Source organism: Delphinapterus leucas, chromosome 3 (assembly GCF_059928025.1).
Source record: "Delphinapterus leucas isolate spDelLeu-1000000601 "Yukka" chromosome 3, BTC_Dleu_Yukka2, whole genome shotgun sequence".
NCBI classification, from domain to species: Eukaryota; Metazoa; Chordata; class Mammalia; order Artiodactyla; family Monodontidae; genus Delphinapterus; species Delphinapterus leucas.
Window position 1 is genome coordinate 56983965 of NC_143131.1, and position 16265 is coordinate 57000229.

Sequence of the window (16265 nt, forward strand, 5' to 3'; positions counted from 1 at the left end):
ATGTTCATGATTCATAATACCCAAAGTGGAGGCAACCCAACTCTGCCACTGATGGAATGGATAAACAAAATGTGGAACAGCCATACAGTGGAATATTATTCAGCCATATAAAGGAACGAGGTATTCGTAAAGCTTCCACATGGATGATCTTGAAAACACTATGCTAATTGAAAGAAGCCAGACACAAAAGACGACATATTGTATGAGTCCATTTATATAAAATGTCCAGAGTATGCAAATCTATAGCAACAAAGTGGATTAGTGATAGCAAGGGGCTAGAAGGGAAGAATGGGAAGTGACTGCTGATAGGTATGGGATGTCTGTTGGGTGGGGTGAGGAAGTGTTACAGCGTGGGACAGTTGTACAATCTTGTGAATACGATTTTAAAAACGGATTGTACACTTTAAAATGCTGAATTTTACGATATGTGAATTATACCTTAATAAAGTGAATGAAGCATTGGAAGGTCTGTATGTTCTAAGATGGTATAATATCCAAAATATGTTAAATGAAAAAGAAATGACAGAAGTTTGCATGGTATGCTACCATACGCTTAAAAAAAAGAAGTACACACACACACATGCTTTGCAGGCATAAAATCTCTGAAAAGATACACAGGAAATGAGTAACATTATTTCCTAAAGGGAGGGAATCTAGTGGTGACTGAAGAACAGGGTGGCCTGGAAGGGAAACCTACCTTTCCGGTACACATCTTCCTTGACTTACAACGGGGTTACTTCCCGATAAATGCACTATAAGTTGAAAATATCCTAAGTCAAAAATGCGTTCAATACACCTGACCTGCCAGACATCACAGCTTAGCCCAGCCTACTTTAAAAATTTTTTTTTGGCTGCGCCGCGCAGCATGTGGGATCTTAGTTCCGAGACCAGGGATGGAACCCGCGCCTCCTGCAGTAGAAGCGTGGAGTCCTAACGACTGGACCACCAGGGAGGTCCCCAGCCTAGCCTACCTTAAACATGCTCAGAATACTTTCATTAACTTACAACTGGGCAAAATCATCTTAACATAAAGCCTATTTTATAATAAAGGATTAACTATCTCTTGTAATTTGACTACTGTACTGAAAGTGAAAAACAGAACGGCTGCATGGGTACAGAACGGTTGTGTGTATCAGTTGTTTCCTCTCGCGATCACCTGGCTGACCGGGGGCTGCGGCTCCCTGCTGCTGCGCAGCGTCCCAGGTACTGTGCTGCACGTTGCTAGCCCAGGAAAAGATCAAAATTCAAAGTACGGTTGCTAGTGAACGCGTATCACTTTTGCACCATAGTAAAGTCGAAAAATCCTAAGCTGAACCACTGTAAGTTGGGCGCCATCTGTATACGCTTTTGTACCTTTTGAATTCTATACAGAGTGCAAGTATTACCACTTCCATTTTTTTTAAAGAAAGAAATAAAAATGAAAGACTGATGCTTTATCTTTAGTCTAAGTTTTATTTTAAGAGATCATCTTCAGTTTCTTCTGTAATAAAAGATATCCAACCATTTGATCAGATTTATTCTTTAGCAACTGAAGCATTAAACAATTACAGTTTTAACTCTCAATCCTTAATAATACTATTCATTATACTTGAGATTGTTTAGCTTTCTCATGGAGGAAAAAAACTAAACATAAACCTTTATACTATCCACCTATGAGTCCAACAGCACAATTTCAATAAGAAAGTTGTACTGATACTGATAATTGAACAATTTATATGATGTCAGCAGAGAGGTATCAAGAGTGATTGTAAAGTGGCATTCTTGTTAAGTCAAGAGCTATGATCTTTGACCCACTGCTCTATCCATTTCAATATCTGATTGATATTATCCTCTAGATCTTCTGGTTTATTGCTCGGCAACTGATGCACTATTTCTTCCTTGTAGGATCCCAAGGCTTCTTCATAAAGAACTTGAAAAATTTCACATTGAATATTGTCTTTTAGTTTCTTCTGATTATAACCCCTAGAAGGCAAAGAGAAGATAAACAAACTGAATGGCATTAACTGGAGTTTTAGGAACAGACTAGAAACTGGACACTTTTGAACACATGAAAAATCACGCAAAAATACTTCTTGTAGGCTCTTTACCTAGAGAAAACAGATTGGCTTCTGTGAATATGAGAGACTTCTTTGACAAGAGAGAGGGTTAAACTAAGGACCAAAGTTTAGCTTTGTCTGAGACTTTTTTCCCTACAATCTGTCAGCCACTCAATTAGCAAACATCTACCTACCTCAAGCCAGATGCCAAGCTATGAGATAAATAGTCTATAGCTATGGTCCTAAATTTCAAAAGAGTTAAGGAGTTAAGATATAGACACATAAAACAAATAGATGGCACATAATAAAATAAAATGCATATGATAAGGAATAGCATATACTGATTGGGTACTTGATCACACAGATGTATCTGTACTTTACCAATTCCAAAGACATTGAAAAAATTATATAATCTTTATGCGGATGTAAATTAGCCAACTCATTAGCTAGTGAAAAAAGATAAGGAAAATTCAAACTCAAATTAGTTAAACTTTGTAACAATCAAAATTAAACTGAAGTACTTAAAAGGTGATTAACTTTACGAAAAAACCCACAGAATGGGAGAAAATTTCTGCTAATCTTATATCTGATAAGGGACTTACATCTAAAATACGTAAAGAACTCTTGTAACTTAATAAAGAAAGGACAAATAACCAAATTAAAAATTGGGCAAAAGATCCGGATATTTGTCCAAAAAAGATATACACATGGCCAATAAGCACATAAAAAGATGCTCAACATCATTAGCCATCAAGGAAATGCAAATGAAAACCACAATGCGATACTACTTCACATCCACTAGGATGGCTACAATCAAAAAGATAACAAGGATGTGAAAATACTGGCGGCTTCATACACTACTCTTGGGAATGTAAAGTGGTGCAGCCACTCTGGAAAATGGTCTGACAGTTCCCCAAAAGGTTAACATATGACCTAGCAATCCTATTCCTAAAGAAATTCAATACCCAAGATAAATGAATGAACATGTAATGTTCACACAAAAACACGTGTATGAATGTTCATGGCAGCATTATTCGTAATTGCCAAAAATTGCAAACAATCCAAATGTCTATAATCTGATAAATGGATAAATAAAATACGGTATATCCACATAATGGAATATTATTTGGCAATAAAAAGAAATGAAGTACTGGTACATGCCATAACACAGATGAACCTTGAAAACGTTATGCTAAGTGAAAGAAGCCAGACACAAAAGATCACATTTTGTATGATTTCATTTATATAAAAAGTCCAGAACAGGCAAATCCACAGAGATAGAAGGTAAATTACTGGTTGCTTAGGACTGGGGACTGAGGGGAAATGGAGAGTGACTGCCAATGGGTATGGGTTTTTTGGTGGGGGAGGGGTGATGAACATTTTAAAAAATTGGTTATAGTAATGGATATATAACTCTGTGAATATACTCAAAACCACTTAATTGTACACTTCAAATGGGTGTACAATTCACATGGTATGTGAATTTATTTCAATAAAGCTTTTTTAAGGTGATTAACTTTGTAAGTTTTTTCAGCGGTTAAAACAAGACTACTTTCTCATAGTTTTTTCATACTTTAGTCTTTAGTTATTTACATAAAATAGTAATTTTTAATAAAAATGTTAAATGGTCTTTTAGAAAACACATACATACCGTATTGTCTCTATTACTGCTCTGTTCAAATATTTTTAATGGCTTTTCCCTGACTAAAGAAAGATGATGAAAGTTTTAGGTATAGCTCCAACCTAACTTTCCCTATGTATTTGCCACTATACTTTTTTGTGCAAGAATTTGCAAGTATCCCATCCAATGGTGCTTAGTCAGAGCTGACTATAGTCAGTGAGAACCACAAATTCTGAACCTGAAGTTAGGCAAACTTCTGGAGTTTTCCTTTTGGAGACTGCTTTCTAAATTCCTGTAAAATCTCCTTTTTTCCACAGTCTGAATCAAAAGACAGTGGGAAAGTGTCTTCCATAAAATTTTGCTTTTCTGGTTATTCTGGATTAAGTCTGATGCTCTCCTGAAGGGATGAACTCAAATATATTGTGAAATGTTAATTTATCTTGTTAAAGGTTGTAAAATGTACATTTATCTTTAGCTTTTCATAAGCTTTCTCATTTCTGTTGTGAGGATGATTTGAGTGGGTAATGTTCATTCCATAGCAAAGAGTATGTTATTGGTTTGGCTGTTTTCCTATAAAAGTTTTACATTAAGGAAAAAGCATGACTAAGTAGGGTTGATATATAGTACATTTTACTGAATCAGACTGTCAGTTGAGGTATTCATTTACTCAGAAACTACTGCTTGCGTTTTACGAATGCACCTTTTTCCGTGAGGCTCAGAATGTTGGTACCGTACAGACTTGGTTTATAATAAGACCAAAATAAAGTAGTCACGTTCTCAAATAGAACCTTTTATGATGTTCATGTTGGCCAACTTCAGGAATCTGAGTAAAAGTTTACAAAATACTTCAAGGATTCAGTGTTCTTCCTTCCTTACCTAGTTTCAAGTCTGTTGTACAAAACACTGTTATCTGTTTTCAGCACAAATACTATATGAAACCAGCGTTCAGGGAAGAAATCACAACCATGGTAATCAACAATAACTCCACCTTCACTCATTTGGTTTTCTAACTCATCAACTACCTGTAAGAAAGGGGAGAAAAAAAAAAGATGAATACTCTTTAAAAAAACTGAGGTCAACTTTCCTATAAAATTTTTTTAAATGTATACTGTATAAAAAAGATCGTACTTACTCTGTCTTCATCTAAAATGGGACAATCATACTCTTCATCATAGCCATCATATAACTGCCCTAAAAGAGATCTACGTTGGCATATTAAAGTAGTATTTTCTAAGTAACTTTCAGTAATTTTCAACTACTCTTAGAGACAAGGGAGGGCACTAATACAATAGATGTCATATGGACAGCAAACATAAAGAGCAGTATTGATAAATTAGAATTTTGTCTAGAAGGAAACCTGGATAACAAAATACCTGAAAAAGAATGAATAATAGCCAACTTCAGAATTTGTGGGGCTATTAGTAGAAGAGAACTAGTTTCAGTGAGCTACAGATTGGTGCGAAGAGGGGACACATGTATACAAACACTCATACACACATTAACAGGAGATTAAGTTCCAGATTTATTAGGCCAAGGATATGAAACTTATTAAAAGGAACAGCAGGTTCCTGATTCCAGAAATGAACCCTTTGTCACTGAGGTCACATCTTCATGGGGTTTGGGGAAGGAGAGTCAGTACCCAGATGCTCCTTCACTTCTAGAATTCCAGCATCCCCAAAAGCCAAGGGTTGAATATCTTATTTCAGAAGGTAAAACAAGAATGATGGGGGCAGGCATAAAGAAGGCAGATTTAAATCTAACATAAGAATTTTTCAACAAATTAAAGCTTCCTTTCAAAGGAAGTGTGTCTTAAGGAGGTGAGACATACCAATCCCACCCTCACCCTGAATCCCTAGGAGGTATATACTCTTAAGGCAGGCTTAGATCATTCTTCTAGCCATCTCGAAGAGCATGCTATAGTCTTCCCACCTCTTTCCCCTTAATAGTTTGGCACAGGTTGAAATGAGCTTCAAAGGAGCGTGAGTTCTGAAGTGACGAAGGGGTGGTCCTGAGGGTTTGTGGAAGGCACAAAGGCAGTTTTAACTGTCTTCCTGGAGGGTCTGTGGGCTGATTCTGGGCACATGAACCATTTCTCTAGCATCCTAGTGTGGCCTCTGACTTCTTGGGTTACAGTTCAGTTACCAGAAACTCTTACCAGCTAAAAAGTTAAACTGTCTTGGTATGGGGAAAACTGGTTAACAATATAGAAACTAATCTAAACCCTTACTTTACACCACAAACCCTAGCTGAATTAAAGAGCTAATTTCTTTTTCTTTTTTTTTTTTTTTTTTGCGGTACGCAGCCCTCTCACTGTTGTGGCCTCTCCCATTGAGGAGCACAGGCTCCGGACGCACAGGCCCAGCGGCCATGGCTCACGGGCCCAGCTGCTCCACGGCATGCGGGATCCTTCCGGGCCGGGGCACGAACCTGCGTCCCCTGCGTTGGCAGGCGGACCCCCAACCACTGCGCCACCAAGGAAGCCCCAAGAGCTAATTTCTTAATTCCAAAGATAACTAATGGAAAATTAAACCTACAAAGGTATGATACAGTTGAGTTTGTGAAAAAAAATAAAATAATTGATTGAAACATATAAAATGTTAAATCTCTGTTCGATGAAAAATAATATAGTTTTTAAAAAATGAAAAATGGCAGGGAGAAATACTAGGACAAAGGACTGAAATGTAGATTATATAAATACCTTAAATTCAAAATAACAATAAGTAGCTTAACAAAGAATAAGAAAAAAATTCACACAGGATGGAAAAGATAATTAGTAAACAATACATGAAAAAATACTGTACTTTCCCAGCTACTAAAGAGATGAAAATTTAAATGAGGCTTTTTATACCTGTTATATTAGTTATACATGCATTTAGTAAACTGACTCTGGAAACGAATAATTTTTAAAAGTAAAACGTCATACCCGTTCAGAGATTTCTTTTGACCATTGAATTTCAAACCAGAAAAAAATTTTAAAAGATGCTTTAAAATGTTCAACAATAGCGAATTAGTTAAATCTTGTTTACTAACTTGCTAAAATATTATGTAATTAAACTTAAGTAAGTAAAATATCAGGTTGTTAAATTTCTGTTATTTTTACAATACTATATATGTATATATATATGTTTTTTTTTTTTTTTTACAATGCCACAAAATCTAAGAATACCTACAGCTGATTTTGTACTATGTGGGAATCTGGAGTAGATAAATGTTCCTTCATATTTTAAATCCAGACTAGTTAAATCTTTAAAAATATATGCTGCCTAAAACACAGACAACTATAGCAGTATTAGCTTTTAGAATTAAAGTCTTTATATACTGCAATGCTGAAATGCAGGATTTCTTAAGTCATGTGAATACATATTAATAAAATAGTGTAATCCAAGCTTTCCAACATTCATTTCAAAAAACATTTATCAAACACCATGTACCAGTAATTACAGAGGTAAGGAAGATATAATAGTGAACAAATTGAACAAGAAGACCAACACAGTCCTTCCCTCGAAGAGTTGACAATAAAATGGGAGATGACAGACAAGTAACCTGGAAATTGTAATATTTAATGCTGTGGATCATGGTGCTCTGGGAGCAATAACATGGGGACCTTTTAGGTTAGGAACATAAACTTGGGATATTAGAGGAGGCTTCCTGAAGCAGGTAACTTCTAAGTGGAAACTTGAAGCAGTTAGCTCAGGAAAAAAAGGTAGGTAAGACGATTCTTAACAGAGAAAACAAGATATTCAAAGGCAGAGAGACTAAGGAGGGCAAGCCTTTCAAGGGAGGAAAAGTCTTTCAGAATAGTTAGAAAATAAGTGATAAGGGGTCAGGGGGATTAAGGCCAGATTAAAAAGGGCCTTGAGGGACTTCCCTGGTGGCGCAGTGGATAAGAGTCCGCCTGCCAATGCAGGGAACACGGGTTTGAGCCCTGGTCTGGGAAGATCCACATGCCGTGGAGCAACTAAGCCCGTACGCCACAATTACTGAGCCTGCGCTCTACAGCCCGCGAGCCACAACTACTGAGCCGGAGTGCCAGAACTACTGAAGCCCGCGAGCCTACAGCCCGTGCTCCACAACAATGAGAAGCCCACGCACTGCAACGAAGAGTAGCCTCCGCTCACCGCAGCTAGAGAAAGCTGGCACGCAGCAATGAAGACCCAACACAGCCAAAAAATAAATAAATCAATTAAATTAAAAAAAAAGACCTTGAAGGCTGCACTGAGTTGTTTAGACTTTATCCCAAAGCAAAGGAAAATCATTACAGCATTTTAAGCATGAAATGACATGATTGATTTCAAATTTTTAAAAATCATTTTGATTTCTGTGTGGAGTTGGAAGGAAGCAAGTCCAGAAGAAGCATGGATACCATATAAAAGCTACTGCAGAATTTTAGGTGATAATTATAACGTGTACTACAAGGAATGGAGAGAGATGAATTCTAAACTTTGTTTCAAATTTCCAAAAAGAGGAAAAATTTGTGCTACTTTAGAAACTTCAACTGGTAGTCACATTTATAATTGTCTATACAGTGGATCTTCATATGGCAAAGAGGAAAAAAAAGCTTGATTTCATCAAATTATCGAAACTTAGAAAATTAAATCCGTTTCCTAAACGAAGTTTTATGATTTACTTAGATAAATTACTTGCAGAAAAAAATTGATTGTGGAGCCGGTTAAAATGACCTTCTTACCTTAAAAAGACCTTCCAAGCTGTCATTAGTCAAGCTATAAAAACATGACCTTTCCTTTAACTGCCATCCTATCATTTATACACTCACGTGAAAGCCGTTCTTTAAAGCTAACCATATAGGGATGCTAGTCATCTATTTTGCATCTGTACTAATGCAATTAGTATAAGAAGTTAATTGGTTTAGAAGGATTGGGAGCTTTGATACCTGGCCTTTTATGCAAAGAGAGCAATGAATTCTGCCAAGAGAAGTTAGCACCAAAAGATGCGGCATTCGAGTAGGGCCTTTTAAGGAACTGTTTATAAGACAGATGAGGAAGGGCATGTACAGGTAAAGGGAATAGCATGTATAAGGACATGGAGATGGAAGACTCCCCATGCGTTTGAAGAACAATAGTGCACTGTGGGTAGACTTAAGGGGACATAGGGCATAGTGGCTGCAGGGAAGGGCTGAAGGTAAACTGTGGCCAGTTCATTACTTCATTAAGGTGAGTGGCCTTTATCGTTAAAAAGTTCAAGTAATTTCATCCCCTCTCCCCACCCGCCCCCTTTTTAAAGGACATAATGATGGTGTACAGAAGAGGGAGGGAAGAGATACTGAAGAAGAGATTCAGCACGAATGGTCTTGAGAATGGTATAGCGGTACCAAAGGGACACAGCGTTAATGGTCTTAGGAATGGGATAGGGGTATCAAAAAGATTTTTTAAACTATCAAGATTAGGAGACAAGTGCATCTGTGTAGTGTGTAAATGCGTTTTTAATGTGTGGGTGACAGGAATCAGGAATGGGCAAGCAGTCAGGGATGACTTCAGAACATGTGCTTTTTAAACATTAACTTGGAAATATGTGGGAACTATCCAGATGGTTAAATCTAGTAGATGTCTAGATGTTGGGCTAAGTTTTAATAATAAATTTAAGAGTTATAAGTAAAAAGGACTAACTAGTCCTGAGTCAATGAAATTACCAGAGGGAGGGGCAGGATTACAAGATGGCTGCAATGAGTTCACAGGGGAAAGAGGTATATATATGGTGGGAAGGAGAGAATCAGATGAAAAGATTGGGAGAGCAGTGCTGGAGAGAGGACAACGGAGAAGTTAGTTTCAAAGGCTTCCAGTGGTAGTTGATTCAGGTGAGGGAAAAAAATGCGATACACATAGGTTAGAGAGGGAATGGCAAACTTCTTCTGTAAAGGGCCAGACAATAAATACTTCAGGATTTGCAGCCTAATCTAGCTAGTGGCTCCTACAAAAACAGCTGCAGCTTGCCAACCCCTGCCTTAGAAACACATCAAGATTTTAAGTGTTGAGGGCCAGATATTTGAAACGCACCCAATGTCTAGACATATGAGCATCCTGGGGTTAGGCATAGAGGCTGAAGACTGACAGAACTGGTGGCAGGAAAATTAAGGATGCTGGTAGAAGTTTAATTAAATGATTGCATATGGGAAAGGACATCAAGTGAGGAATGCGAGACTGGAAGAACAGGGGTAAGAAAAGCATGCTTGGTCACTCCACATTCAGGACTCTCCATAGTTTTATTAAGCTTAATTCCCCACCTAATTTTTCCTGCTTTAGTTCTAAATGTCATAAAGAAGGTCTCTTACAAATAATACAGCCATTCAACATGACTACTAGGATGGCAATAAACTCCATTCAGACACATTTGTTTAAAACCAGTTTTGTTTTTTGTCTCCTTCCTTATAGCAGGGTTTCTAAACCTGAAATACTACTGACCTTTTGAGCTTGATAATTCTGTTATGGGGGTGGAGGGCTGTCCTGTGAGTTGTAGGATGTTCAGCAGAATCCCTAGACTCTACCCATTAGAGGTCAGTAGCAACCCCCCCACTCCAGTTATGACTACCAAAACATCTCAGCAGGTGCCAAATGTCCCCTGGAGGGCAAAAATCACCCCCTGTTGAGAACCACACTGCTTTATAGAAGATTGCATGGTTTCCCTTACAACATATTACCATTTGGAAAAAATGAGGAGGCTGAAATGTCTCAGACTACTTCCTAGTAAGATTTTCAGATACACTCAGATGGCATCGGAGGGAAAATATCTGGTACATTTTGAAATCACTATAAAGCACCTCATCTAACACACGTCAAATCAGATCAGAAATCCTGTATCTGGCATAATGGGAGGGAAAAAAGCTCCACTTTTCCTTTAAGGCAGATCCTCATGAAATAATCTCAATAAAATACAAAGAGGATCGTCAGGACCACGCACCATCAAGTGCACACACATCTTTTGAGTACAAGGAGACTCAGTGAAGAGGAAAAGGAGTGTCTCACAGTGGAACATCCCTGGTCTGGTGTTACTGTTGCTCTCAGTAATATTCATGACAGATTATACAGTAATTTCATTAAGTTTAGAAATATTGAGTGGGTGAGATGAGAACTGGAAGACATGACTGAAATTGACTGACGTATGTGACTCTGAAATCACTTGTCAAAAAGAGTAAAGTTCAACAGGCAAAGGAACAAAACCAGATTTCATATAGGTATAAAATGGAGAATGTCAAGCTATGCACAGTAGCAAAGAAAGACCTAAGTTTTATTAACTATAATTTGAATTCCAAACCTGGATTAAAAATATAAGCATGATACTAGCTTATAGTATCAAGAATATGACAAGCAAAGATGCACAAAAATTGACCTGCAAAAAGGAATAATGGGAAAAAACTTCAAAAAAGAATTTTTTTTAAAGATGTTGGGGGTAGGAGTTTATTAATTAATTAATTTATTTTTGCTGTGTTGGGTCTTCGTTTCTGTGCGAGGGCTTTCTCTAGTTGTGGCAAGTGGGGGCCGCTCTTCATCGCGGTGCATGGTCCTCTCACTATTGTGGCCTCTCTTGTTGCGAAGCGCAGGCTCAGTAGTTGTGGCCCACAGGCCCAGTTGTTCCGCGGCATGCGGGATCTTCCCAGACTGGGGCTCGAACCTGTGTCCCCTGCATTAGCAGGCAGACTCTCAACCACTGCGCCACCAGGGAAGCCCTAAAACTTCAAAAATTTTTAAGTGGTAAGATACTGGGAGCCACACCAAGGGTCCTTAAATATATCCAAAGGGATAGAAAAATGGGACCTAGGAAGAAGTCTGGCAATTGAGAAAGATAAATCTAAATGGAGAGGATTCGCTATAAATAAAAATCCTGACCAAGTGGTCTCTCTAAAAAACAGACATGGTATACTTCAGCAATCTGAAAGAATGGCCCGTAAGAGTGACTTACACACCAGAGATCATACTATAACCTAAACATGTGAAGACACTAGAAGTGACTATTGGTAAGGAACAGACTGCAATGACTTCAAGCTTTTGCAACTGTTATTTCTGTTGGTGATAATGAGGCAGAAAATTGCATCTAAAAATGTAAAAACATTATCGCCAAAGTACCAACAATCAAATGGATGAATTACAACTTTATTTTTTACACTTAAAGGCTGATGAAAAACCATTACTAACCCTATTAAAGAAAATCCAACACAGTATCTCAATTGAAAAGTATGGTAACCATATTTGCTCATTAAATACTATTTTTCTAGAACACAACATGGAAACATCTAGCATGCATGTTTAATCTCAGTACAATGGATTCAAAGCCAAGTATACATGTTACATGCACCAAGACTACATTACAAGTTATCATAGTCATCATCGTCGTCGTCGTCGTCGTCGTCATCATCTTCCCGTTTTCTTTTCAATGCATTTGGTGCTTCACTGGCAGTGTTCTGTGATGACACCATGTTAGTGGTGATCAGAATATTTTTGGACCCAATTAGTGATGGATTAATTAGAACATTCTGAACTGCTGATGTTGCAGGAATTGATGCTTTTACAGCTGGGGATTGTGAAGTGGGCATCTGTACTGTGAACCTTTGCCCTGTCAGGGACACTGGAGTCCCTACTTTAGTTGCAACAGACATGGTTTGTGGGGTTGGTGTGCCAAGCGTGGGAGTACTTGGTCTGCTAGTAACTGAACCAACACTTAACCGTGGAACTGTTATTCTTCCCGCAGAAGTAGATGCCTTTTTTTGTAAGGATTTAAGTCTATAATTTGGAGCAGTCAAGCAATATCTATCAGGTGGCAATCTAGGACCTGAATATGGCTTGATTAATGGCAAAGGGGTTTGATTCCTTTGCCTTGCAATATCTAATAAAAAATCTCTCGGGGGAGGAGAGGTAAAAGACTGGTCAGCACGACACTGGATGGCCAATCGCACATCGTCTGCATCAACAGTGGCCTTCTTAGCATGACTGGAATAAATTTTTGCATCATCTAGAATTGTGGTCACATATCGGAAGGCAAACTCCAACATCTGATTTATAACTCTTGGTTCATATTCTGTAATCCCCATATCCTTCAGGATTTGTGCCATCATCTGTGCATCTTTCGGCATGCTCTTGGGAGAAGCCATCTTGCCAGACTCCATGATATCCGGTGATCAGACTTTAGATCATTTGAAAAAAATATGTACATTAGATCAAACCTGAAATAGTTACTTCAGTAGCAACTGTCAGGAACTTTAAAATTTTAAAATACATGTTAAATTTTAAAAAATATAAATTAAAAAATACGCTAAATCTTTTTAATTTTAATGAGGCACATTTAAAGTTCCCTTCACTTAAATTTATTTTCTACCCATTAGAGAATATAAAAAGATGAAGACACAAATAAGGGAGTGATAAAAGATTGGGGAAAAACAGGGTAAAATAACCAAAAACATACATCATTTTAAAATATGTGCAGTTGGGGCTTCCCTGGTGGCGCAGTGGTTGAGAGTCCGCCTGCTGATGCAGGGGACACAAGTTCGTGTCCCGGTCCGGGAAGATCCCACATGCCGCGGAGAGGCTGGGCCTGTGAGCCATGGCCGCTGAGCCTGCACATCCGAAGCCTGTGCTCCGCAACGGGAGAGGCCACAACAGTGAGAGGCCCGCGTACCGCAAAAAAAAAAAAAAAAAAAATGTGCAGTTGCTTACAGGCGTGCACCTATAAACTAATCTAAGAAAAGACCATAGGACAGCCATGTCCTACTGCCTGAGTTCAAAATCATGTCCTTCCAGTGAGCTCATATACTCACTGTCTCCATAGATATATATGCTTAGCACCACCCTGACCTTTACGTGTTTGCCCAACTCAAAAATACTCTCCCTCTTCCTCATATTCAAACTGTCCTAAGTCTAATCTTCCTGGAAGCTACCCCACTTATTACCGTCCACAAGAACTGCTAGCCAACTGCAGAGGGGATGCAGTGGTCAAAATAACTAGGACACAGAATGAGACAATATGTTCTATTTCTATGGGTCCCCAACAGAGCATCAATTCCTTTATGGCAATTTTTCTCTGCTTTTTGTACCTTCTCACAAGTACAGTACTAATACTCCATTATTCCTTTCACTTTTTTCAACAAAGCTAACACCAAAGTGCCCCTTACCTTCTCGTGCTAAATCACCCACATTAACGTATTTTAGTCCTGATCTTGATGCAAGTTCTTTGCCTAGCGTGGTTTTTCCAACCCCTGGTGTACCTGCAAGACAAGCCACAGAAAAATACTGTTCATGAATACTTATTAGACTTTAGCCTCTAATCTGCCTTCTTAAGGTTCTTAACAACTGAAGAGTTTCCTAATTAGCAATCCTATATAAAATTACACACACCATAATCTAATCAAAACTACCCAAAGCCTGCTGAAGATCAGAATTTCACCCAGTGTATCTGATTTCACCAGGAGTGGAGCTTGGGAGAATCTGATGACAATTACAGACTGTCTGCCACCACCATGGAAATTCCCAGAATAAAACTAGCTACCTCAAATAAACTGCCATCATTTATTTGCTTTAATTTAAAAAAATTAAATTGTTCATGGAAAAAAGTTAAGCAGTATGAAAGAATATCCACTATACTCTTCCCTAGAGACAACCAGTGTAAACCACTTTCTTATGTATCTCTCCAAAGAAGTCATCATATACATATGTTTGTGTATACATCCATATATATGCAAATATACGGTAGCGTACTACACGTGTACATATACACATTGCGTGCATACATACATACACACACCATATATTTCCTTCTACATAAATGGCCATACTATACATTGTTCTTCACCTTCCCTTTTTTATATTTATTGTTTCAAGATAAATAATCAAACACTTAATTTTCAACTTGAACTAACGCCACTGAAATTACAAAACCTGATCATTATAATTAAAGATAAAAGGAATTGGGCTTTCCTGGTGGCGCAGTGGTTGAGAGTCGGCCTGTCGATGCAGGGGACACGGATTCGTGCCCCGGTCCGGGAAGATCCCACATACCGCGGAGCGGCTGGGCCCGTGAGCCATGGCCGCTGAGCCTGCGCGTCCGGAGCCTGTGCTCCGTAACGGGAGAGGCCACAACAGTGAGAGGCCCGCGTAACGCAAAAAAAAAAAAAAAAAAAAAAAAAGGATGGAATAAGTCAAGTCTACCTATAAGGGTAATAACATTTTTACCTCCAGTCCACTATAATACACCAAGTCTGAATCCTCAACTCACCATGTTTTCAATAAAACGCTCACATTTAGACTTTTGACGATATGGCTTAATATTAAAAAACCAAGACACTGTCTGACCCAAACAAATCAGATATTGTAAAATCTTCCCCTTAAGGACGCTTAAAGGCTAAATAGTAACCTGTTGAGGTTAATCTGCTACTCTCAGACACAGACAGGACTTGTGCGCTGCCAATATGCTTACGTTTTGTTAAAGGATAAAACTTGGCTTTGATCCACAAACAGCGCCTCAAATTTTATTATGCTGCAACAGCATCTACACCCATTAGATTTTTCCAGGAATGCCCTATGATGCTATTAAATACTACAATTTAGTAAACATTTTCAGAGTTAAACGACCAGAAATATTTTTTAAAGTCGTTATGCGGCATTTTACTACCCCTCACAGGTAACAAGCGCCCTGAGTATGGATCCAAAGACCCAGAAAAAAACCCCACGATCAGCCCGGGAATTTTACAGCATCTCTACGAGAAACGACCAGAGATGCTCAGTAGATGCCTTTACTTCTTAAAACACAAAGAAAAAGCCTCTCATGCTAACTCCGCAAGCGTATACAGCAAATTTATCACCCCACACCGCAAATATCCGAACTCCTTCATCGAAATCTCTCAGATACAAAGGGAAAATAAGAGACGGCCCTAGAGGCCTAAGGACTAAAACATCCACCATTAGCGGATCTACTAAGGGCCAAATACTGCCTTACCTTATCTCGCTAACCACGCAAAGACACCCCGCCAAGTAAAGAAGCAACAGCCATTTTACAGACAAAAACCTGATTACGAAAGATTAGGCAGCTTGCCAAAAAAGGGAACTGTATATTATCTACCTCTCTCCGCCTCACCGAGTAGCCAACCTCTGAGCAAAAGAATTAACGTCCGTCGTCCCCTTCCCCCAGCCTCGTGCAAAACCGTCGCGAGGGCGGGGGGTACAGGCCCTGACAACTACAACTCCACGCGACCCTCGCCGAGCCTCGCAATAGAACACTAAGCGACCCCACTTCGGGCTTTCCAGGCCTCAGAGCACTCCGCGCCCCGCGCCAGCCCCGCCGCCCACCACAACCCCCAGTGCGCCCCCTGACCAGTGAGCAGGATGTTCGGAAGCAACATGGTCCTCGCCGCGCTGGCTCCCGACGCCTCTGCACAAGCGCCCTACACGCTACAGGGAGGGGCCGGAAGGGGAGGGTAACGGCAAGCGCCAGTGGCGCCGGCGTACTCGAGGCCTGGAGTGTCGCTCGCGACCCACCTCCGCCGCCTCGTCACCCATCATTGGTTACCTGGCTTTCTATGACACGCTTCCATCGCAGTGTCCGAAGTACGAGCACACGTCGGGTCGGCGCTTCCGGTCAGGCAATGCGCTGGATGCCTAAGACAGTAGCTC

The 16265-nt window shown here is 39.3% G+C and overlaps 2 protein-coding genes across 5 annotated transcripts; both read right to left on the minus strand.

Annotated features, from left to right (window-relative positions):
• Positions 1 to 1499: 1499 nt before the first annotated feature.
• AK6 (adenylate kinase 6) lies at positions 1500 to 16262 on the minus strand. 3 transcript variants are annotated; one of them, XM_022595946.3, is made up of 5 exons: positions 16162 to 16262; positions 13772 to 13864; positions 4790 to 4848; positions 4534 to 4679; positions 1500 to 1962 (listed from the first exon to the last, which is right to left on the minus strand). In XM_022595946.3, exons 1-5 carry the CDS (start codon positions 16184 to 16186, stop codon positions 1770 to 1772), a joined length of 516 nt encoding a protein of 171 aa, XP_022451654.1. In that variant the 5' UTR covers positions 16187 to 16262; the 3' UTR covers positions 1500 to 1769. The 3 variants fall into 3 exon arrangements, with proteins under 3 accessions (XP_022451654.1, XP_022451646.1, XP_089765075.1); XM_022595938.2 differs by lacking the exon at positions 16162 to 16262 and adding an exon at positions 15967 to 16074; XM_089908949.1 differs by lacking the exons at positions 13772 to 13864; positions 16162 to 16262 and adding an exon at positions 15967 to 16069.
• TAF9 (TATA-box binding protein associated factor 9) lies at positions 11744 to 13864 on the minus strand. Of its 2 annotated transcripts, none has more exons than XM_022595907.2 (2): positions 13772 to 13864; positions 11744 to 12786 (listed from the first exon to the last, which is right to left on the minus strand). In XM_022595907.2, exon 2 carries the CDS (start codon positions 12767 to 12769, stop codon positions 11972 to 11974), a length of 798 nt encoding a protein of 265 aa, XP_022451615.1. In that variant the 5' UTR covers positions 12770 to 12786; positions 13772 to 13864; the 3' UTR covers positions 11744 to 11971. The 2 variants fall into 2 exon arrangements, with proteins under 2 accessions (XP_022451615.1, XP_022451633.1); XM_022595925.2 differs by lacking the exon at positions 13772 to 13864 and adding an exon at positions 13066 to 13194.
• Positions 16263 to 16265: the final 3 nt, after the last annotated feature.